Source organism: Contarinia nasturtii, unplaced genomic scaffold (assembly GCF_009176525.2).
Source record: "Contarinia nasturtii isolate CC-2019 unplaced genomic scaffold, AAFC_CNas_1.1 Cnas_scaffold_129, whole genome shotgun sequence".
In the NCBI taxonomy this organism is placed as follows: domain Eukaryota; kingdom Metazoa; phylum Arthropoda; class Insecta; order Diptera; family Cecidomyiidae; genus Contarinia; species Contarinia nasturtii.
The window spans coordinates 11,654,214-11,679,185 of record NW_022197486.1 but is presented as its reverse complement, the minus strand read 5'-3'; the positions used below and the strand labels follow the sequence as shown (position 1 = coordinate 11,679,185).

General features: G+C 32.9%; 2 protein-coding genes across 2 annotated transcripts in view; one reads left to right on the top strand and one right to left on the bottom strand.

The window, feature by feature from the left end:
* LOC116347683 (knirps-related protein-like) overlaps window positions 1-14,725 on the top strand; it is a 44,952-nt gene extending 30,227 nt beyond the window's left edge. Inside the window, exons 3-5 of the mRNA XM_031778387.1 lie at window positions 7,018-7,103; window positions 11,399-12,146; window positions 12,315-14,725. Coding sequence (XP_031634247.1) covers window positions 7,018-7,103; window positions 11,399-12,146; window positions 12,315-12,874 — 1,394 coding nt within the window. The 3' untranslated portion in view covers window positions 12,875-14,725. The remainder of the gene's footprint in view (window positions 1-7,017; window positions 7,104-11,398; window positions 12,147-12,314) is intronic.
* A 7,493-nt stretch (window positions 14,726-22,218) lies between these two features.
* Window positions 22,219-23,692, bottom strand: LOC116341519 (glucosamine-6-phosphate isomerase). Its single transcript, XM_031768633.1, has 6 exons — window positions 23,406-23,692; window positions 23,215-23,342; window positions 22,958-23,155; window positions 22,707-22,879; window positions 22,452-22,625; window positions 22,219-22,384 (listed from the first exon to the last, which is right to left on the bottom strand). Exons 1-6 carry the CDS (start codon window positions 23,501-23,503, stop codon window positions 22,340-22,342), a joined length of 816 nt encoding a protein of 271 aa, XP_031624493.1. The 5' UTR covers window positions 23,504-23,692; the 3' UTR covers window positions 22,219-22,339.
* Window positions 23,693-24,972: the final 1,280 nt, after the last annotated feature.

Sequence of the window (24,972 nt, the reverse complement as noted above, 5' to 3'; positions counted from 1 at the left end):
TAATAAAACATTCATTCTTGAAGGTTAAGGGACCCTGATGGACGCTTTCATAAAATTACCGTTTTATTTGCACAAACATCAAAAGTTGTCAGAAAATCAGACCATGCTCATCGAGATTTATTGAAGAAAATTTGCCCGATTCGCAATCGAACCGAAGTGAAAGAAAATGCAACTCTGTTGAAATAAAAGAGAAACATTCAGACATAAATTCCATAGGATATCGATATTTTAAATCAGCATTGAAATAAACAAACACGAATAACATTCGACATAGTTTGCACGCATGAATTGCATGAGAGTTGGCAAGGAATAGAAATAAAAAATATTGTGGAACTGAGAATCGAGATGGAAAAATTTGTTATTGTTAAAAGTTATTTTTCGTTTTACTGTTATTGTTCTAATTATGAGAAAAAGCGAATACGGGTGTCGGACAGCAACGTGTATATATATATATATATTTGTATGAATGGCAAAAGCAATTTGATCGCCGTACACCTAGGCAGATTCAGGTACAAGATTCGAATATGAGCGCGCAAAGACATTTTAGAGTGCGAAATGATGTTGTGCAGATTAAAGTTAGCACGAAACAAAAGCGAAAAATTCAAATCAAACGAAGCACACACACATACAGAGAAAAAAAATGAAGAAGAATGAAGCCTAAAGACACTATCGTCAAGCCTGTGGATTCAGAAAAAAAATGGATACAAATAAACAAAAATTCAGAAGAAAAGATGCGCGTATTTTCCATTTTGAAAAACATATTGTGAGGTGATTGGAATCGTGCCACGATTATTTCCTTCTTGATTTTAAAGCCGTGTCTCCGGTTTCGAATATCAGTTATTTGTGATGTTTTTTTTTCTCGCTTATTCGTTCTGTAGACGCATTTTGTAGACGGCAAAAAAACTTTAGGGTGGCGGCTCAAAATCGAATTTTATCTATGCACTTCGTGCACCGTAAAATGATGTATGTTCGTTTAGCTGAACGAAATTCGAACAAAATGTCGTTTTTTTGTACCATGAAATTTGTTGATCTAAAGTTGTTTGTAGTACCAGCAGTTTAAAAATACAATACCTATTTTGCCACCGTTTCGTTGAATGTTCAGTATGTTCATATCTTTCTCACTCTCGCTTCTTGCATCATAAGTATTTCATGGTGCATTTTTTAGTGCTGACTTTTCATTTTATCTCACAATTCGATAGCAGCTCGTAGTAGTGAATTGGGCATCAACACTTGGTTCTTTTTTTATGTGTGTACATTTTGATTTTATTAGCTTCATCCAAAAGTCTCACCTAATACCGATTCCCGAGTGTGGTGATGATATTGAATGCGATTAAATTGGCTTTTTTGTGCAATTGAAACATACCGTATTGCAAACGGCACATAGACATTGCACACATGCAACATTATTTAAACAATAACTGCAATCACATACAGCACCGGATACCGTTTGCACTTACAGGCGAGCGTGCACAATGCACATACAATTCTCATCTCTTTTTTTTGGTTCGACATACAAAATACATGGCATATCAAACATGAAACAGTTTCATTGTTGTGGTCTAATGCAAATGTCTCGCAGATGAGAGAAAGGAAAACTATTTCATGAAATCGATGAAGTTCATTCGTTACGATAACTTTAAATTTTTGCTCCCTTTCCAATACAAAAGCAACAATGCAACAACAAAAAAATTATCACATAAGACTTAGACCAATTTTAATTGGACGAAAAAGAAAGTGTGTTGCAAGTTTTTGTGCATGCATCGATTTTGCATATGGGTGAACACAACAACAACTACAAAAAACGATGCCAATTTTATGGATTATATTTTCACAACAACAACATCAAGACCTACGAGCAGTCTAATAACTTATGTCAATATTAAATTTATGATGGAACGTTATATATCCGTGTGGCGGTTGTAGTTGAGCTAACTATTACTTCGGTGAATGTTGAGTGTCTTTTTCTCTTGCAAACCACAAATCGATTTTGCCATAAAATATAAATTGCACTTGGCTACTGTTTATGCTTGGGTTTTGGTAGGCATTCCCGTTTGTTCATCGTCACCACATTAAGAATGAAAATGCTCTTTATTTCACCACCTGAGATAGGTTCCAGTTCACCGTGTGTATGTATGTTTTTGTGTGTGTTTGAACTCTTAACAAATAAGGAAATCGTTTCAATCGTACGGAAAAATGATTTATCTCTGAGAAAAGGATGAAATGAGCTGCAAATACGAAAAAAAGAGATTTCGTCTTAACCACGAACGGGACGCGAAAAAGCCAGAGATCTTGAATGATTCGGTTCTCTCGTCTCTGCTATGAATACAGCATAGCCATTAAATTCTTGAAATTAAAGTGTAAAAAGCGGTTACATGCAACAAAGAAATTCAATTTAAAAATCGCATTTATCATTTTCTCTTTTCGTTTGCAAGCAAAACACAAAATATAAGTGAACGTATTCAGATCACTTGTGCGGTAATTAGATTTGTATGATTTAGCTACTCGTCATTAAAATGTAGATTCACTCAAATAAACGTGCAACGACTAATAAATCAGTGGATGCTTCTTGAAACCCCATTATATGTATTTGGTTCAATATTGTTTTCTCGTGCTGCAAAGTCACGAACCAAGAGCGCATCTCAAACAACAACAACAAAAATATGAAACGAAAATTGTATTTGTACGTCTGTGGCAAATTTGCGAGCGAGAGAACAAAAAAATTAGTTATTTGGAAATTTGTATGCCCATCATCATATGTCTATAAACATTTACATGACGTCAAAGCAATTCGCAATATTCATTGCATCAAAACACAACATATGAATTCATAAATTTAAATAAAAAAAAATTGTTAGAATCTTATTGAGATTTGGGTCATGAGAAAAATGAGCTTAATTCGATCGTTCAAGTTCGATTCGTGTACTGTTTTTCCCAATCGTTTGATTATTTTGATCTCTAAGCTAATTTTTATAAAAGCCACGCAAAAGATTAAATAAAATAAAGAAAAAAAAAACTATATACATATAAGAAGATCGCTTGAAATAAAGGTCTACCGCTTGACGCTGGCTAACATTCTTCGACCTCTTAATCAACATTAATTGTTCGAAATGTTGGGAAATTTGATAGTAATCATTTCATTCTTTATTCATTTCTTTCCATACACATTCGATTCCGTTTAGAGCAATTCGAGAAAGTGTGTGTGTGAGAGAGAGAGGAGAAGAAGATTTCAAAAAAAAAAAATTGTAAAATTGGCCATATCATTTGTCAACTTTGGCCGACGATCGATCTTCAATTTTTCCGTCCAGTATTATCTGCTGCGGCACACAGAATACTATACACGGATGCTATTTTGGTGGAACAAAATGTATTTTATGTAGACAGTGCGCGATACTATACCATTAATCCAAACTGTAACGAAACGAAATCCGTTCGTCTGCAATTGCGCTCAGCGAAGAGGTCAGCAGAGCGAAAAGAGCATACACAACCCATCGCACAATGAATCTTGAAGGAATGGGAAAATATTGCAAAGAAATGCCCGGGGACGTTTCTTCGCTAATAGATTCAGAAGAGAAGAGAGCGAGAGAGAGAGAAAAATAGATGTACAAAACACAAAATTAAGCAAAGAGCCGAATTGAGTATGGAAACAACGATGATTCCACGATACACGTTGAATGTACACATACAATTTATTATTTTCACATTGATCATCGTGCACCAGTTTCTTTCATATTTGCTAAATGCCCATCTAATATAAATTAAAGTCTGTCACGCTATCTCAATTTTCTCTAATGCTGTGCTTTTTTTCCCTTCGCTGCACCAATTTCATGAAGATGTGCCGGTACATCACTGGATGACCAAGTGCTTATAATGTCGGTCATATTTCGTTTACTTCGAATGACTCGAATTATTTCAAATGCTATTGTTTTTGCTGCTGATGATGCTGCTTTATGTCATTTTACATGTCTTCCAAAAAAATTTTGTTTTTGCTCTTGTGTGAGAGTGTGGAGTGTTGGCTACAAAAATTGATCTTTATTACATTAATTTCGAGAGATCAGACCCCACGAAAAACTTGTACATACACACACATATAGTAACTATCGATAAACATGGAAATAAAGTTCATGTTTTTTGCTGGCTCTCATCTATTGTTTTTTTTTTTGCGTGAGTTGCTACAAGATTGAAATCGATGCACGATGATCGGGATTGAGATAAGACAAACGGGATAATTTAACGCAAATACGCCGCGAATGTTGAAGAATCGTTGCCTGAGATCACTTATAAATATAACGAATCACATGAACTGAATTTAAACACAATCGATTCACGCCAATCGACCTTTACTCCATTTTTATTTTAATATTCTACTATACTTGGTCGTCAGGAAACGTATGCCGTTTAAAATTCATTTTGTTGAGAAACGATTTTTTTTTTATTATTCAATGATCTTAAGATTTTGATTGCTGCAAATGCATCCAATGTCAATGCGAAAATGTTATTAAAGCAATCTATTCTCTCAAAATAATCAATCATAATTTTTCACAGAATTGGTTTCATTCATCTTCATAGCAAAGGGACTTTTCCGCCGGATTAACTAAACAAATATGACTTCTATTAATAAGACTTGTTTGAAGTTCGAAAGAATAAGAAAAAAAACAACAACAATAAATCAAACGCATGAAACAGCACTTTTATTATTTCCCTACAACGTTTAACACGAAACGTAACGCTCTTTCTCTCTCTCTCTCCCTTTCTCTATTTTCATTCCTTTTTTTCAAATGTAGTTACACACATCCATATAATAGTTTGTCTCAAAATAATAAAAAAAAATCTCATCAGCTGTCGCATGAATTGATCAAACCTTGATTTTTCTGCCAAAATATAATTAAGCGATTTTTTATTGTCTTCATCGTGTCTCAAAGCAATTCTATAATTGCTCATGATAAAAGTCGAACTTGCACAAAATATGATAAAGTTTTCCAAAAAACGATCCAATTTTTGTGATATTCAACGTTGCATGAGTCATGGTATATTTGAGACAATTTTGACTTTCTTTTATTATTTGATGATTTCAAGCCCACCGAAACAATGATTGATTTATTTTTATTGTTGAAAATGTTTTTGTTTTTTCGTCGATACCATTTCCAAACTATTGTAGAACAAGAAAAAAAATACGGTGACATTTTTCGAAGACATAAAATACAAATCTAAAGACGCTCCCAATGATAAATGAATGTCATCTACAAAGAGTGTCCTAGTTTTAAGCATTTGCGCGCTCATCATGACTTTTCGAAATTTGTTTTGTTTAAGAGGAAAACAATCTTTTTCCGGTTGGTATTACAAATTACAAATGGGTCACTAGAAACAACCAAGTACCTCAGAATCAAACGTTAGCCAATTTAAAATGGTCAGGATTACGAAATAATAAAGTCACAATTGAAACCGTTTGTTCAGTGTAAAATGGGCAATACATTTTCATTGTCATCTTCTTCTAACTGTGACATTTTCGCATTCATAAACCATTTCAAACTAACTGGCTGCTTAGTCCTTTGTGTCACACACTGCTTATCTGCAAGTCATGTTTGTCACACATGTACTGTAGCACACCAAATTCCCTGCAGATCACTCAGTATGTTGAATATTGTCGGTAGGTTTTGGCTTAAGAAAACTAATACAATTAGACATAAACAACAAAAAACCGAAACCAAGACAAATTCAAATCGTTTCCCGCTGTTTTCTAGCTAAACTGAATGAGTTTTTCTCGACTTTTTTTTTGTTTTCTCTTTTTTCAATTCTATTATGTTCGCCTATACATACCAGTGATTTAAATAATCCAATTTATAGTTTTTCTTTGATTTTGCAAATCATTCTTTCGGCGAAAATCTCATTTGCAAAGTATTCAATCTCAACAAAAAAAAAATGTCCGCCAAAAATCCTGACATTTTTGAAATGTTACCACTTTTTTGAAAAAACAAAAAAAAAAAACGAATGTCAACTGAGCAATCCTTAACGCAGAGTCTTAGACTTGCAATCATTTCAAAAGTGTAAACCAGATTTTGGTTTTATAATCACGGTTCATGATATGTGATCATCATTTCGTTCTCTGCAATGCAAAAATATTCTTTTTCGTTTGGTTGCAGTTGAAATAGCTACTTCATTTTTTAGCTTCAATGGATTATAATCTTATGCCATATTTGTCACCATTGCCGTCATTATTCAGTGAATTTTCACGGTATGAATATTGGATAGCCGACTGAGTTTGTGAGTTTCTCACAGTGTGCTTGTATTCTATATTCGATGCAAGTAAGTGTTTAAAATAAAAAAAAAATTGCTGTTGTTGTTAAGTGTGTGCATACAGAAAAACGCGTGCAAGCAAATGTGAAGCAGTTAACTAGCTACAAAGTGCGCATAATGCTTATTGCGATTGCATGAGGCACACGAAGCTGTGCTTTGCTTACTGTATAATTATAATAAATAACATGCAATCAAAATTAGACGATGAAGATAATCTTGAGCAGAGCAGAAGCAAGCCAAGTAATGTGGAAAAACATGCAACAAAATTAATTTAGAAATATGAGTCAAATTGTATGACATGCAAATTATAAAGTCATATAAAATACTAAATTAGCGAATATCTAGGTGTTTTACAATATGTGCGTGCAACATTCGTTGTTCTCTTCTCCGACCTATCGTTGTTCACATACAAATTTATCAAGTCAATGAAAATTGTGTTGCATTTTATCCTTTACAAGAACTACTACCGACGACCCGATTTAACTGAATTAATTTACCGTATTTCGATAGACGACTGCCGATCCCATCGATGTTGTGTGTGTTTGTTCATTTCTCACCTGGTTTTCGTGCCATTTTAACATTTATATTACATTTATGTTCACCATTCTGTCTTGCTGAATATTTAAATTATTCAATTAAGGCGATTCGAAAGGGAATCTTTAAGCAATAGCACAAGCTGTACAGTACACATTGCTTATGCAACGATTTTTCTTTATTCATTTTCAGATAACAACATGAATCAAACGTGTAAGGTTTGCGGCGAACCGGCAGCAGGATTTCACTTTGGAGCATTCACTTGTGAAGGATGCAAGGTAAGAGACGCTTCTTATGTATTAAATCTTCGTAAAATAACATCGCTGCATTGTCATCCATTCAAATGTTTCTATAAACGGAAAGAACAGCAGTTATTGTTACAAAATGAATTTTTTTAAAACTCTTTTAAGAAAAACACACATTCTAAATGATTTATAATCCAGATCAATCCGCTTAAATATTACGAAATCTTGTTTTGACTTGTTTATTGTTGTGGGCCTCTCATTTCAGTCTTCTTTTTTTGGTACGTGATACAAAGCCAAAAGTAATGGAAATAAAAAAAAGTGTATTGCATACTGAATCATCCGATTTCCGTACCACTGATCTCATTACTTAACTGACCCCGAAACAGCAAATTTCTTTCAACATTTTTTTTTTTCGTCTTCTATTTCATTCACGTTACTTTTTGCATTGGCCAATCTTCTTAAATGCAAAATGTCTACATTATTTTGATTCTGATTCCGTGAATTATTATTATTCTTTATGTCACTCTGTTTGTATGCACGATGTGATGTTTCCACTGATTTTCTTTTTCAATATAATTTATATTGCGGATAAGGATAATCAAAAAGTTTGTACATGACAATTTACAAAAATGACAAATTCCATTTAAATTCACGATCTACAATATGTACTCCTGAAGCTTATTATTTAAATTAAATCTCATTTAAGGTTAAATTATGAACGATACTTGAGTATTTATGGTTCAGAAGCGAAAAAATTACAGATACTTCATTTACACCTTCATCCAATTAACATTTCATTTTGGAGATACGAATACATCATGTATTTAGAGTGAAAAGTTGCAATTAATTGAGCAAAGGCCATATTTTATCGTGTGTATTTTTTTTTGGCTTTGTACATTCGCAACTCGGGTCAATACACATGAAATAAAAAAGACTTGCCAAGTATTCGGTGAAGATAAACTGAGTATTATAGTAAGTGAGTATTACCAAGCATATGTATATTTTGATGGCCAGTAAAAAACAATTGGAAATAAATTGTCAATCGCTCCACTGAGCATGCGACTTTGTCTGACTGTTTGTTGTTTGCTTGGCACGTCTTGGTTGGTATTTCCATTATTAGTGCACATCTACAAAGCGAAGACAATCAGCACGATCTTGAGTCAGAAGTGTATACACCGTCGTGTCGCACTCTCAATAGTTGAGTGATAAAAACAATGTTTATAGTTTGAAATAATTTGATTTGCATGTTCAAATCATCACGAGAAACAATAACAACATTTCTGGAGTTTTTTTTTTTATTTCTTGAACAACAAATCATTGAATAATGACTGATAAAACACAGATATTTTTGAATTATTAAGTCCACTACTATTTTTTTTTCTCTCTCGCAAGACAAAAAGAAAAGACAAGGGAAACTATTTATTACGCTTGTTACAAAATATGATATTTGATCTGCGATAAACATGCAAATTATTGAATATCTCGTTCATTAGTGCTTTCAATGTTTTCAGTCAATTGGTTTTTTTCGCATTATTAGACCAAAAATTGGGATTGTAGCACACACTTATACACTTATTGTGTATCGGGGGACAAAGTAATCATCTAAATTATTTTCAACACGCGAATTGAAATTGATAATGATTATTTTCCATCAATTAATGGGATAAACAATGGAATTGTCATAAATCTTATTATTGACGTAGGAGTCGCTCGTAAGCTGTTTTTTCAATCTTTGTTCACATGTGGGCAAGGTCAAAGATTCCAGGGGTACTGTGAAAATCATCGGGGGTTCAATAAAAAAAAACCCAGCAAATCGAAAGAATTTTCCACAAGTCCTTTCTAGCTGGTGTAAACCTCCTTCTCAGAAATATTGAAGAGCTAAAAACTGTCCTCACTTTTCTCTCAAACCATCAGTAATACAGATCTTCAATGAAAAACTGAATTTGAAATATTTCAAATTGTTTGTGCTGCTTTAAATAGTTGAGTTTTTACAAGAAAGCAATCAATATCAATTCAAAATTGCCTAAACAAATACGTTCAATAGCTGAAATTTATTATTTATTCATGATATTAAGAATTATTATCATGTAAAAAAGGTAGACTATTGTTGATGAATATCTTCTAAGAGTGTGTCCCAAATAATCGCTTTCAAACAAAGAAGGAGAAATCGCTGATAACGACCAAGAAAAAAAAAACAATATGGCAATGTTGTTGCGCTGTTTTGAATTTTAAGCTCAAGGTCAAGTTCACTTGAGCAAAACCAAAATCCATGCCTTATATGTTATCGTGTATTATTTATCTATTTTGATATTTATTTGCTTGTGAATTGTTTGTGAAGAAAAAAGATATATATATTTTGCATCGATAACGCAATATGGATTGGATATGCATGAATTCATACAATAATAAAAAAGCGAGTCAAGTTTGTGTGCTTGATTTACACACTGTCTCATAGGCCAGGTCATATATGTAGGCAACGCAAAAGAAGACGAAAAAGAACAAAAGATAAGCAAAAATAGCGCAACGAAAACGTTTTTTTCTGCTAGTGAAAAAAAAAATTAAGTAAAGCAATTTATAAGTATAAATGTAACATAGGTACACGATTTAATGCTTTGTTGGCACGTTATTTAACAATCACAAATTTCGAAGGTTTTTTTTTATTGAGTGTTTTTTTTACTATTGTTGTATTAATGTGGCGATGAGCGCAACAAAACACAACTGTATTGAGTCAACGCAATAACACAAACAGCATACAATTTCAATTGGTCTGTGTAACGATATTACGGTGAATAATTCATTCGCTTTATTGCTGTTATCATCAACATCTACCGATATTTTGTGCATTGGATGCAAACTATTTTAAAACGCTCAGATTTACAAACACTTTTGCTTTACTTATATGCGATCGCATCATCATTCGGAATCTCTCATCTTGAAAGAGCTATTTAATTGGCTGTTGCTTTTTTTTCGAATTCCATAAGTAAAGAAACTAATTTTCAACAAAAAAATCGCCTCTTTTCGTCCACAAGTGCATTTCAATCATAGAAAGTTTGCGCAGACGGCTACTAAAAAAATCACTTAAGTTCAATATTGTTTCAATTTGATGGCTCATGTTTTACTTGAGAGAAAGAGAAAAAAGATCGATATAAATCAACTTGTGCATTTTGTTTCACGAAAAAAAAAATGCCTTAAACAAAACATAATTAATTCTATAGAAACACTTTTAACTCGAACACAACCAGCAGTTAAAAGTAATGACTTGTTCGCTCTAGTGCGCTATCAATGAGCAAGAGCATGCTTCATCTAATTGTGTTTGTGAATTAAATAATGATGTTCGAAACAAGTTGAATTGTGACGTATGCAATCGTCTTGTCGTCTTTGTTGTTCGTATTTGTATTTCAGTCGGTATTCGTTGATATATTCAACATGATTTTCATTGTATGCTATTAATGTCCATTGCAATCAACTTTGACGGCAAAACAATGTCTCTGTTTAATTTGGTTTGAGAATCAAGTCGAAAACATAAAGAGTCGGCTGTCGTTTTAAAGTATTTTAGGTAATCTTGCATTCCAAATGGCATTTATATGTATCATGTCGTTCGATGTGAAGATGTTCACTGCGCCAATTGTTTTATTAGATTTCAAAGTGAGGAAATGGCAGTGAATGTATTCAAAATGTTGAAAACAATAACGATTGTAATACACAAACACTCCAGAGCACAAGCACACACACAGACACATACCAAAATTGGTTCGCATTTCAATGTAGAAACGCACCCATTTACGGGACGTACGTGCCATTGCTACTACATATTTGTTTCTATGCTCTAATGATCGTGAATCGCTTGCAAGTTTGCATGTTTATTCGTTGAAAATGTCTACGGTTTGCGGTGCGAGTATTATCTCTGTTATGCTTAAATAAAATTAGTATGAGAATCAAGCGATTTAATCAACACACAATTTGAAGACATACCTACCGGCAAACGAACCGTTTTGGTCATGTGAATTTCAAAACAAAACGAAGAAATTGACACTGAATGGACTTGTTTTGTGGAGATGTGCCATCGGAAGTGGCCAATTTAAATTGTGTTTGATGTGAATGATTTAATTGCTCTCACCAAATGTATCACGTTTCTTTGAATTCGATTTCCATTTCCAGTAACTGTCTTTTTTTGAAAACAAATTTAAATGGACTTTGCATTATACAAAGAACTGAGAATGCCACAATGTTGAAACGGACCTTGGTTCAAAATTAGATAGATCTCTTTATTTTTATATATAAAATAAATCAATTTTCTTTTCTTTCTTTTTTGTTTCTTCTTTAAACAGTCGTTTTTTGGGCGATCGTATAACAATTTATCATCAATATCGGAATGTAAAAATAATGGTGAATGCACAATAAACAAGAAAAATCGTACAGCATGCAAAGCTTGTCGATTGCGAAAATGTTTAATGGTTGGAATGTCAAAGAGTGGTTCACGCTATGGACGTCGATCGAATTGGTTTAAAATTCATTGTTTATTGCAAGAACAACAGCAACAACAGCAAGCTGCCGCTGCTGCTGCGGCCGCTGGTAATCGAAAAACACCACCATCATCCTCATCGTCAATCAATATGCTTGGACACACAAATTATCCACAAAGTCTTTACTCAAGACCAACAACAAAAGAGGAACTAATGCTACTTGGCTTTGAAGATTATAATAATCACAATAGCAAACGGCCGTCTGCTTCACCATCCGTTAGTTCACCCGATAGTCATAATTCCGATAGTTCCGTTGAAGTGGGCGATCGTCGTCAATCATTACTGCGACAATCACAAGCACATCAACAGAATCGTGGCCAGTTACCGCCTCCGCCCTTTAACAAAGAACTATTCTTACCACTATCGTTTTCTGGTTTGATGCCACCACCAGGATTTTTGCCACCATCACATTTAATGTTTCCTGGTTATCATCCAGCATTGTATGCACAACATCAAGGCCTACTGAAGCCAGCTGTCGATTCCGTTGCTCTTCTTAATTCAGCACAAACTATGGCCAACAATAATAGCCGCTTTGTTCCAAACAATAATTGCGGTAAGTTATCAATTCACATACTATATCATATTCATATTTAAGAGTTTCGTAAAATAGCCGAACTAAACGAAGTCCAATGTTACTTGCAAATTGTGTATACTCAGTTCAGACATTGAATATTATGAAAAAGTAGCAAAACTAAAATTGTTATTATTATAAAACAAACAGGTAGCAAATCTGCTGAAGAATTGACGAAACGGTACTTGGATGCAGTTCTAAAATCGCAATGCTCTCCAAACGATAATAATTCGACAAAAAGTGAAGACGAAGACATGGAAAATGAAGATATTGTTGTATCAATGACCCCACCAACTTCACCACCACAATCGGCATCGTTGCGCAGCACGAGCAGCGTGAGTCGTCATTCAAATTCAACGGTGGCTACAACATCCACATTGCGTGATAAAAATATAACATTGTCGACGCCAGCATCGGCGCCATCGAATAATCGAACATGCTCACAAGATGCTCCAATGGATTTAAGCATGAAATCGAGTAGCAGCAGTTCGGCCAGTGCAAAAGCAACATCACCGACCCATGATCATCGTGATTTAATGTCAGATGAAGACGGTGCCGTCTCATCGGAGGAAGAGCTTAGCGTTGACAAAAAATCATCATCAACCGATAGCCGGCCAGAGAGTAGAAACGATGAAAAAAATGCACTGGAAACATCGAACGGACTACGTGTCAAAGGTACAACACCACTTGATCTAACAACAAAAATTTAAAAACAAAAATAAATAAAAAGATCACACAAGTCTTGTCGATGCATACAAACAAAACAAAAATCAATGTGGTTAAAATGTAAATAATTATTGAGTAAAAAAAGTTCTCATTTGCGCATTTAACAACCAAACAAATGGCTGATGATCGAATTTAATCTCAAAGTCAAATGAATTTTTATTCTTTAACATACGGTACGGTTGAATTGTTAATTGTTTACAATGCAATTATAATTAGGTGCGTATATGAGGTCAACAGTTGATACATCAATGATCAAAGATATAAAAAAAAAAACAACAACAAACACACCAACCAAATGCACCGTATCAACCGGCTTAATGTTCATTAACAATTGTTCGATAAATTATAAATGCTTTTGCTTTTGTTGTTGATGATGTGATGGTTTTAAATGATGAATTTTTTCTTAGAAAAAAAACAGAAGAAGACATTTTTCAATGTTGAATTTGACGCGATGAAAAATGCCTTGGCTGGCTTTTTAAGAGAGATACTGTAGAAAAGACGTAAAAACAAACTAACTTATAGGCACAATCAATCGTGTATGTGCATCGACTTAATTCACAAAACGAATAAACCGTTTCGACACATTTTAATTAATAATAATAATTAACAAATCTCTTTTTTATGTAGCTTACAATTCACATTTCATTTTTTTTATCTTATTTTTGATAGCTTCTAATTTTTAAGTATTGTTTTATGCGCTGTTTTCGTGGGCATTACTATTTAAATAGCAAAACACATCAATGAAATATAAAAAAAAGATACATATATATATGCATAGGATACGGAACACTTGCTATAAACTTAGGGCGTATAATAACATAAAAATGAGTTTAAATGTGTGAAATTGTAGACGAGAAAACAGTTTTACGGTTTTCGATCCAACCTTTTTTTGCTATAACATACATTTCTACGTCTACAATGATCACAAGCATTCGATTTTTTTTTCAAGTTCAATAAAATTCACTTTGGTTTATGTTTTCGTGTTGTTTTGTTTTATTTCACCTCTCCAAAAAAAACTGTGTCTGTTTCGTCTATGAAAAGGAAAACATAAATGGAATTTATTGCAACATACCGATAGATATTGATTTTTGAAAATTTGTTTTGATTAAATTTCCGTCTCCCTTTCTCTCTCTATCTCTCTCTCTCTCTATGTTTCGCTGTATATTCATTTGAATTTGTTAAATTTATTACACTCTTTTAACAATTTGGTGTTGAAGTAAGAGAATGAATGTAATTCTATAGTGTGTTTTTTTATCTATTAAAGTAATATTAAGTAAGATATTATAAGAGTGGCAACGGCTCGTTGCTGACACGAATTTCACATGAGAAAAAAAGGCATTAAAATGGGAATATTTTGTTAAAAGAATATTCAATGCGATTAAATAGTATAAATTGGTGCTTTTATTTATTTAATTAAATATGATTTCGTTAGATGAAACATTTTGTATGTATATCGTTTTGTACTACTAATTCAAATTAAAAAAATATAAAATAAAAATAAATAAATAAATAAATGCAGTAGAGATACAATACAACACAAAAAATTGGGTCGATGGAATTTATTAGCCAGAATTATTATATTTATAACTTATATATGGTTTAGATAAAATCTGCATTTTGTTCTGTGCGCGAGATTGAGTCCAATATTAAATGATGCCGACGAGAGTCATACGAATCTCTCCGAATGCGATTAATTTTAAGATCTCTTTTAAAGTATACGTTACTGTTCATTGAGCAAATGGAAGTAGATCGAACGCAGATATTTGGATAATCGCTTAACGGCAATCCTTTCATTCTGTGTTTGTGCAAATTGTAATAGATTTAGGACAAAGCAAATGTAGTAAAATTATTAAAATTTAATTAGAAATAAATGATCAATAAACTTTAAAAAATGCATTTTATTCTTTCTCTATCTCTCCCTCTCTTTTTCATCGAATTGTATTCTGGCCATATCTCGAACAGGTTGTGGTTTGTTGTTATGGTGGGATTTCTTTTTTTTTTTTTTTTTTTTCACAGATCTTCAAAACTTGTTACCAAATGATAGCATATATTCATTTAAAATGCATTCTCGAATCATTTTCGTAACATCTAATATGATGTCTCGCACGGTGACATTCAGTCCGCATCTTAATGCTCATTCGAAAAACGATATTATCAATAAATTAGAGCATTAACGAGTAACCTATGTACCTAGAAGCCTATCATTGACCTAAAACAAAAAAAAAACACATATGCATATGGTATATCAAACGAACATGGAACTTGAAGTGGAAATTCTGTGAATAGATATAAATTGGTTTGAAACGCGTTTGCAATGGATTTTGAGTTCGGTCGCTTGGCATTCGGGATGAGTCAAAGTGGAAATTAACCTACTATCATTTAATCTTTATCACAAGCCATATTTTTTTCATTTTTATCTACTGTCCGCACACCATCAGCCAAATTGTCATTTATTTCGTATAAAAATGCCATCGCCAGCGTAACGAGTTTGACGAACAGACAATTTAATTTGAATATGTAAATAATGACGAAAAAAAAAATTAAATTAGTACCATGAGATATGGGATTTTGGGATTTTATCAGACTTACTAACCGAACTGTATATATATGTTCATATCTAGTTGGTCGTGTCTTGATCCACTCTTCGCTAATAATCAAATATGATACACAAAAATGAAGTTTATGAAATTTCAAAAGATAAAATACATGTTATATGCATATGAAATGTTGAGCTTGAAATAGACGGAAAAATCGACATATCTATAGAATTAGATACACGGTTGTTGTCACCACGAAAAATAGTTAGTAACACATAAAGCGTTTTTTTTTTCTCGATCCATCTAGACGTTGCTGGTTATGTACATTAATTATGAGTGAAACAAACAGGTGCAGATACTCCTTTTTTTCGTTAATCTCAAGCGACTTTCCATCCATTTTCACGATCTAATCGGGTTTATAACTGATCTAAGACACTATCACGATCACATCTAATTATTTTTAATTATATGTGCAATTTGAAAAACCAAAGCACCACTCGAATAGGTGTAATGTTGCCAATTAATATGTTGCTACGGAATTTTGTGCTAAATCAAATACACGAATGGAATGCGGCATGCGTATTTTTTATGGTAATTTTTGTTTATCTGCATCGTTGAAATAGTTCTATGAGGCATTTCAGGGCACAGTTTGATGTTTACATCTATTCTATGAAATTCATCAAAATTTACATAAAACATTCACTATTAAGTTTTTACGTTAAATTTTAGACTTACAAAATCCACGTTTTTTTTTTCTTGATGTGAACTACTTGGAAAACATGACACTTATGGTTGAGTAAATATGAGATACAAAATAAAGCAACAGGGCTTCGAACGATCAACAAAATCAAATCCATTGAAATTGCTCGTTTAGCAATAAGTAGATCATTAAGCATACTGTGTCAGGTTTTCGCTGCCTTTTCTCGTTTCTTTAACCGTTAATTATAAATGAGATACATACAAAAGATCTATACTACTACTGACACAACCACTGTTCACCTATTATCAATTCCGAACACCGAAATGTAGTTGAAGATGTAAAATTTATATTTAAAACGAGTAAATTTTATGACTTTTATTACATGAGTTTACGTTGAAATATGTCCAATTATAAAAATGAAGTGTACCATTTTCAATATTTTGCGTGAACTACACTCATGGAGGAGATGAAAACGAATTGTTATCACGCCTACGAAAATTATTTGAACCAGAAAAACGTAAGCAATATTGGAATCAATTCAATTGAACCAGTTTTAATTGAGATGAACAAGGTTTCCGGTGAACAAAAAATGATGTCAACATTGCACGATTTTACATAAATACCAAGGATTTGCAAATATATAAATGCATGCCGTATTGTATACGTTTAAGAATTTCTTGAATGCAGCAAAAATGACGAATCAGTAAGGCACGGATATGTTAATGCAAGATCATGTTTGTAACCTGCAGAAACTTAGCTGTATTAAGAACCTATTCAAAAAGCAGTTTAACTATGATTCATACATAAAGGGTGTTCCAACAAAAGTCAGAACACTGAATTAAAGTGAAACCAATATCAATTCAAAGAAGATTGCCGATGAATACGTGTAAGTTGGTGCCATTAATACACAAATAACTAAATTCTTTTCAAATACAGAAAAGTTAAAAGCCAGTTTCGCTTCCATGTAACATCGGACGCTTCTGTTGGAACACCCTTTAGTATATTACGTACTATATATCCATTTTGAATGCTTGACAGAAACCAATAATATTGAATGGGATTGCACTTATTTGCATTATAAATGATATATCCTATATACATTTCTGCACAGATAAACAAGCTAGTCATTCGCAAAAAAAAGGACTCAAGAACGTAAAATACATTTCTTTTTTGGCTGCAAAGAGAACGTTTGCAATTTTTTTTTCTTAGATTCCGCCAACTGTGAACGCAAAATTTCTCACGTACGTAGCGCGATAAGTAAGATAAGTACATCAACGTGATTCAGGAGAAAAACAAATGAGAGAATCGGTGAGTTATTGGCTGTTCGTTTGGGTTATTCGTTTCTATGGGGTCGTTGATATTGAACATTGTATGTGAACAAAAAACTAGAAAACTGGTCAGAGAAAATTCTGGAATTTTGCATTTGATAAAACATAGCTACAATTGTATTTGGTTTTCTCGCCAATTTGAATTTATAGTGTGCTGTAGAATACAACAACAACTAAAAATAAGAAGAGATGTTGTGCATTCATAAAAACAACGTGCCAACATTTTTTCACCGTTCAATTGCCAATATTCAAGCGAAATCGTAAATCAATGCAAAATAAATTGCAATTATGATTTATTTTCGGTAAATAAAAATATTCTATGAAATCATGAATGGTTAAAAGAGTGACCAATAACTTTCTCGGCATGCACGCACGAAATTGACAGACAACCAACTATATAAACATAGGGGTAATGGGTACACATTTTTTACTTATTATTTTCATCATCCAAGTTTAAAGCAAAACATTATTTGTTACAGCAGTAGTACACTTTCATTTGCCATTAATGCTTATAGTCCATTTCCAATGGCGCCGATAAGAAAATGTGGAACAACTGGTCAAGTTTTTTAAAATAAAGATTGGAATAAATTTTGTATGACATAAAATCGATGGAATTTCCAAATGCTAGATAATAAAACAGAATAAAAATAATACTAAAAAACGAACCAGTCGATGTGTATTACCCCTAGTATATCACTGTGCCCCTAAAAAAATATGACTTCAAATTTTTGACTCGTGATGCGGACCATGGGAACATGCGATTTTATATTTACTTTCAAATTCTTTTCATTTGGGTAAAAAGAAAATTCGAAAAAACCAAAAAATATATCAGTTTGCTCACACTTCCCCTATATGCACTAAACTGTAAATTTGCACTTGATTTCATTCCTATTGTTTTTTGGTTGTTAGAATAATTTTTTGTATTTTTCAAATTTTGAATAAAAAAAGTGGATACATACCTGAGACCACATGATGTCTTTTCACATATATTTGTAAAATACGTCAAATATGGATAAATGAATGAATGAACAAGTGAATGTATGAATAAAACCAATTAAAAAAAATATTCAAACTTACGTATGAGAAAAGAGTATATGAAAATCATAACATTTATTTGGTGCGTTGTCAATTTGTCAGGAATACGAGAATTATTTGTACCGAATATAGTTTCACGACTCTTCAGAAGTCATTGCCTATGGCCAGCATGCAAATAAACAATATTGGATTATGAAAAAGTCTACAGGCGTTCGAAGTTCAAGTGGTCATTTTCACGAGTATTAACTGTATGGGTAAAAAAAATTTCTCACACTTTCGAAATTAAAGTAATTCATAGATGAATTGAGATCGAATGTTCACTTTAAAATAATTCGATGACATCTCAAGATTATAAATGGCCACAATCTTTTTGCGATTTATGCATTGAATTGATGAACAGTATTGTCTATTAGAATGGACTACCGAATTATTCACTCAATGAAAACATATACAAAATGCAAATATTGATGGAAATGAGTTGTTCGAAGCGATTATCGATCGATATTTTAACATTCTCACACATTCGTTTCAAATGTGCGGCCGTTTTTTTATAACCATAAAAATGATTTACCTGCTGTGAATTTAACAAGTCTTTTCGTTCCGTTATAATTACATATTAGTCTTTGAATATGTCTATTGCGTTGTGAAACGGAGCATTGTATGAACACACAAAATCTAATTTAATAGCAAAAAACCGAATCAAAAATTGAAGAGATTCATTTAAGAGCGATAAATGGATTTCATATACGTATTTAGTTATTGTTTATGTGTGCGCGAGTTTCCATTCAAATCGAATAATAACGATGCCGAGAGCGAATCAAATACCACAAACTGAAAACGAACAACCTGAAATCAATGTAATGTATTTCAAAATGACAGTTCTACACAATCATGCTCATGATGGAAAGTGGACAATCAAACAGAGAAGAAGAAAAAAAACCGAAGACAACATCAACAAGAGAGATGAGATAAGTTGAAAGCTGTCATTAAGGCATAGTGCACACAAACACAAAAAGCACCATCACAAGATATGGGAACTATGAAATTACACTTGTACTTTGCTGATGTCGACAATTATTATTATTTTGGATGCTTTTTTCATTCATGTTAATATTAAATGAAACAAAAATGGGTCATTGGGCCATAAAATCAATTTTTGATTCAATATACAGCAAACAACATCGTATCATGACAATTTCCTCATGAAAAACGTATGTATGAGCGCTGGAAAAGGGTTCCGTTCAAATAATTGATTTGAAGAGAAAAAGAAATACACACACACAGGAAACATGTTCAGTGCGATCGAATGATTGTTTTTCGATTCGAAAATAGAGGCACTGTAAAAGGTAATAATTTAAAAATTAAAAGACGTTCCGTTGGAAATTCATCTCGAATAATCGAATTACGATTACATAAAGACAAAATCACAAAAATTCATATTCGTGGTTGGTGTGCGTTGTTCCCAAAGCTAAAAATTTAAATACAACGAACGAATGAGTTTAAGTGATTGAACAAGTACATTAAATATAAGTGGCGAAATGAAGGCGCATGTGGTTGATTGCAGCAAGTTGAAATCGGAATTAATCGACCTCTGAACCGAATGAATGTGACCGTATACGGCACGCTTGTTAAACTTATGCTCTGTGTGCGAATCGTGTGTATTCTCCATTTCTTGTCTTGGCCTCTTAGTGTTGTTGTGATCATCGATTGCGTATTGCCTTGTGCATTGGCAAGCATTGGCGCGTACATTCACTCAATACTAATTTCGTGACACTTGTGCCTTAAATTCTCGCGCAATCCACTCTCTTATTCCATAACATTTGCTCGGTGCACACACAATGAAAACGCATACAATGCGATAGCGCATCCTTTCAGTGGTCATGCAATGCATCATATATGCATATATATCTAGTAGAAGGATTTTTGAGCAAGATTACGCCGTAATTCCATGTTACGTAGACAACGAAAAAAACGCAACAATAAATTCTGCATGGGAAATAACTTGTTTTAAATGAGCCCATAATTCATACGTCTTGTAGATTCTTCTTCTAGTGTCGAGAGTTCTCTCTTGCAGATAATCTAGCAATGCATGTGCATATGGACAATGATGCACACATTGTGTATATATCAGACCAAAGTCAAAGCCAAAACCAAAGCCAGCGGCCCATGTATATGCATATCCAATTCACAGTTGTGAGCACATTTAAATTTGTGATTATTGTGTGTTATAGTTAACAAGTACTAAATATAATTCGCTGAGGCCGCCGTTCAATGGAATATGGCACTACCCGAGAAATATGCATACGCTTCAGCATAACTATATTCAGCACACCAATAGCTCGGTGTTGTCGCCGTGGTTGCCGCCGCCACCGCCGCTGCTGCTGCTGCTCTTTTTGCCTCTTCTTTTCACTCGTTGGTTCATTCAAACGTTATAAACACTTTGTTTATATTTGCATACCGATTGCCATCGATCGATCTACATGCCGGGCCATATTCAATATACACACATCTATTCAAAATATATATCTCTGTCATTACGGCTATTGCAATCCAATAGAACAATTTGATAGATTTATATATTCATTTTTTCCGGTTTTCCATCTCTTTTATGTCATTCAAAGCAAGAATAGCAATTCAAAAATGAAACAAGAATTACATACACACTTTTATATAGAGAGCGATAGAAAAAAGAGAAAACAGCGGAAAGAACATTACCCAATCCAAATCGAATTTTTTACGCATAAATCATTTTATAAATATTTATGCAGATATTGTGCTCGTTTTTTTTTCATCATTTTCCACACACATTTGTTTTGCAAAATTCTATATATTATTTTCACTTATCTATCCAAGTTGGATTTTGCTATCACCTCGATCGATTCTCCGAGTCATATTTTCAACCTTTATGGCATAGAAATCTAATAAGTCGATTTGATGTCAACATGCATTTTTCAAAACACGACTAGAATATTGTATTGTTAAAATCAATGCGCATAAAAAGAAATGAAAAATTCCAAGGAAATTGCATGATGCTTCCAATTGGGCAAAATAATTTCAAATATTTCAATACACATATCTAGTAAAGAAAGATCGCTTTTTTCAAGCATATTTTCTTATTGTTTTATCAAGAATATATAAAAATATACGATGTAATTATCACATCCCGTTATAATTAACAGAAGCAACAAATGAAACACCAGCGAGTGAAATTATTGTAAACTAAATAATTATTTCGATTAAAAAGCTGCAAATACATTTTTTATCAATAAATATCAAATTGATAATTCTTTCAAGTTTTAAAAATCCTGTTTTCATTTCCAATCAATAAAAAAAAATCGATGCGATGAAACTTAAATTGCATATATTTTCTTGATTACTAGAACCTAGATATATAAACAACATTCTGTGCATAACATTGATAAATGGCAATTGACTCTCAGTCAAGTCGGTGTGAGATGCCAGAATCGACATGAATGTGTCCAATAATTAAAAATGAACAATGAAGAACAGCATGTATCATTTGATGGACATGTGAGAATTTTTCCACATACAACGTATGCACTTGTTTGTTGAATGCTCAATCGCATCTTGCTCGCTTCTCGGCGTAAAAATAAATGAAAACAGTACACTTGAAATCTTGAACAGGTATATACATCAACATCAAATCGTGTTTGATTGCAATGGATATGTCAAAATGATATAAATTTTATCATTGGATAAAAAAAAAATGAATTGTGAATACGAGTAAAAATCTATTCGATCAGCTTAGAGTTATAACAGTAAACATTTCAAGTTGAGTAATTTTATAATTTCCAAAAGTTCAATAAATTTTTTCTTCAAATGCTGTCATTAATCAGTTTCGTCAATTAGTTTCGAATGCACACTCATCAAACCCTGTAAAAGAAAATGTTGGCCAAATATTTATTTTGTTTAATTATTCAATTCAAAGTCATCGCAATACCTTAAAGTATTTAACAGTTTTAACACGTAACTCAAGCGTTGCATCATCATCGCATATAAGCAATACATTTTTATGTTGCTGCAGGCAACTTGCTGTCCACATATGATTTATACCTTCTTCAATCGTTTTATACAAAGCAAAGGACTTCTGGGCACCAGTTATTAAAATCATCACCTATATTTTTCATATAGTTTAGTGTACATGTGCTGTATGCAATAAAATGTATAATAAAATGAATAAAGGGAAAAAAAATACCTCGTTTGCATCTAAAATTGTACCGCATCCCACTGTCAATGCTCTTTTGGGCACCTTACTCATGTCGTTATCAAAGAAACTCGAAGCATTTCCTCGTAAAGTTTCTTCGGCCAAAGTTTTAACACGAGTTCGCGAAACTAGAGATGATCCGGGCTCATTAAATGCAATATGACCTAAAAAAAATAATAAAAATTCATGACAAAGTTTTCGCTTTACATGCGCATTCAATCGATGATAAAGAAATTCATTACCATCGGCTCCGATCCCTCCAATAAACAGCTCGATTCCACCGGCTTTTACAATTTCTGCTTCGAATCTTTCACATTCTGCGTTCAAATCGCTTGCATTTCCATCCAAAATGTGAACATTTTTTGGATCGATGTCAATGTGTTGGAAAAAATTTTGATACATAAAATTGTGATAGCTCTGCATATGATCACGTGGTAAATCTGCGATAAAATGTATATGAATTGCTCCTTGTATATTTACGTATTTTTAGTATACTAACCCACATATTCATCCATGTTGAATGTTTTAACGTATTTAAAGGAAACTTTTCCTTGTCGTTGATATTCAATTAAATTTTTATACATTTCGAGTGGTGTTTTACCCGTCGGAAGTCCAAGTCGGAAAAATCTAGAAAAACCGATTTGTTAATCGTTGTTTCTCACCATGATGAAACTATTTAGTAATACTCACTTGTCTGGTCCTGGTTGGAAATCTTTTATTCGTTTCATAACATACTTGGCAGCCCATTCTCCAACACTTTTTTGTGTATCTAAAATCACCAACCGCATATTTGAGCAAATCAACTTTTTTTTTATTTATTTAATGGTCAATAACTACTTCAGAGGGCGAAATCAATTTAACACATTTATTTATAAAATGCAAATACAATTCGGTTCGGCAAAGATGACTTTTGTTTTACACAATTGAATGACGCAATGTTACAATATAAACTGACTGCTGATGTTGATATGCAACTATAATTAGTAAAGCACTGAGTATTTTCAAATGATAACTCAGTTTTATACGAAACTGTGAAATCTTCAATTCATATACATATATAAATTGTTTCATTAATGTAATCTCAATAATTCGCTTATCAGTGTGAATGTGGCTCAGATCAGTTCATTTGATAAAAAAAAGAAACAATTCACTCAAAATTGTATTGCTACAATCTTATCAACAAAAGACAACATATTGAACTCTCGTGGCAGTAACGTAAACAATAAGTGTATCGAACTCTTCACTTGTCAATTTTTTTTTTTTTGTTCAATAATACAAACAAACAGTGTATGAGTTCGATAAGGCGAACTGGGTTGATTTCATCATTTAATGATGTGGCTTTGAAATAAATAACCAAAACCGCATTCTAATTTCATTGCGGCATCCCGAACCATATTTCGAAAAAAAATATCGCCCAACGACACTTTCGTAGAACCTGAACACACTTAATACTGAAAAATGCACCATACCAAATCGATTGACGCGAGAGAATATCACGAATGGGAGCTGGAACAGAATCAAAGTAGAGCATCAGGCGAACAAACCAATTAAAAAGTGTCGGAAAGAGATGAACCAAAAATGTAATAAAACAAAATATGAGAATCAAAGGCATTGGCAAAACAGTGAGAAAAATGCTTTAAAAAAATGAAGAAAATATGCGCATTAATGTGCCTAATATATCTATGTATATAATTTATTGATAAAGTGCATATATAGACATATGCATGCGCGTTGCACTCTCAGCACCAAGCCAGACCAATGAAAATTTCTATATTGATGGAACAGAGCCAAAGACAATGTATAATAGATTAATCGAATTTCCTTTGTACCAAAATCAGGCACACAACATCAAACGAAATTGCACATATTCGCATTTTGTCGTGATCGATTCAGAGCAATTTATTATGAAATGAGGGTGAATTATCTATCAATAAGTGCCAATCTGAGCGAATTGCATATACCGATTCATATGAACCGGCGGGTGCATGTTCCATACTGCACTTCCAGTAAATGTAAGATTAAAAAAAAAAAAATTCGAAAGTGCACTCATCGATATGGATTACACAGAAACGACGAACAAACAGCAAGAATGATCGGAACAGAGAAGAGTACAAGAGATGTAAAAACAATAACAACAACAACAACGAAAATCGCAGAATCGCAACGATCGTAAAAAAAGCAAATGCTACAAATGGATTTTTGTGTGTGCTCAGCACTAAGGCTTTCACCTTTACTGCATTGCGTCTAGTATACTAAG

Bases quoted from the DNA above. Each gene is read 5' to 3' on its own strand.
- LOC116341519 (XM_031768633.1), bottom strand. From the start codon at position 23,503: ATGCGGTTGGTGATTTTAGATACACAAAAAAGTGTTGGAGAATGGGCT. The intron at 22,880-22,957 runs GTAATGAATTTC...TATTTTTTTTAG, and splicing joins TGGAGGGATCGGAGCCGATG to GTCATATTGCATTTAATGAG. The intron at 22,626-22,706 runs GTATTTTTTTTC...TGAAAAATATAG, and splicing joins CAATTTTAGATGCAAACGAG to GTGATGATTTTAATAACTGG.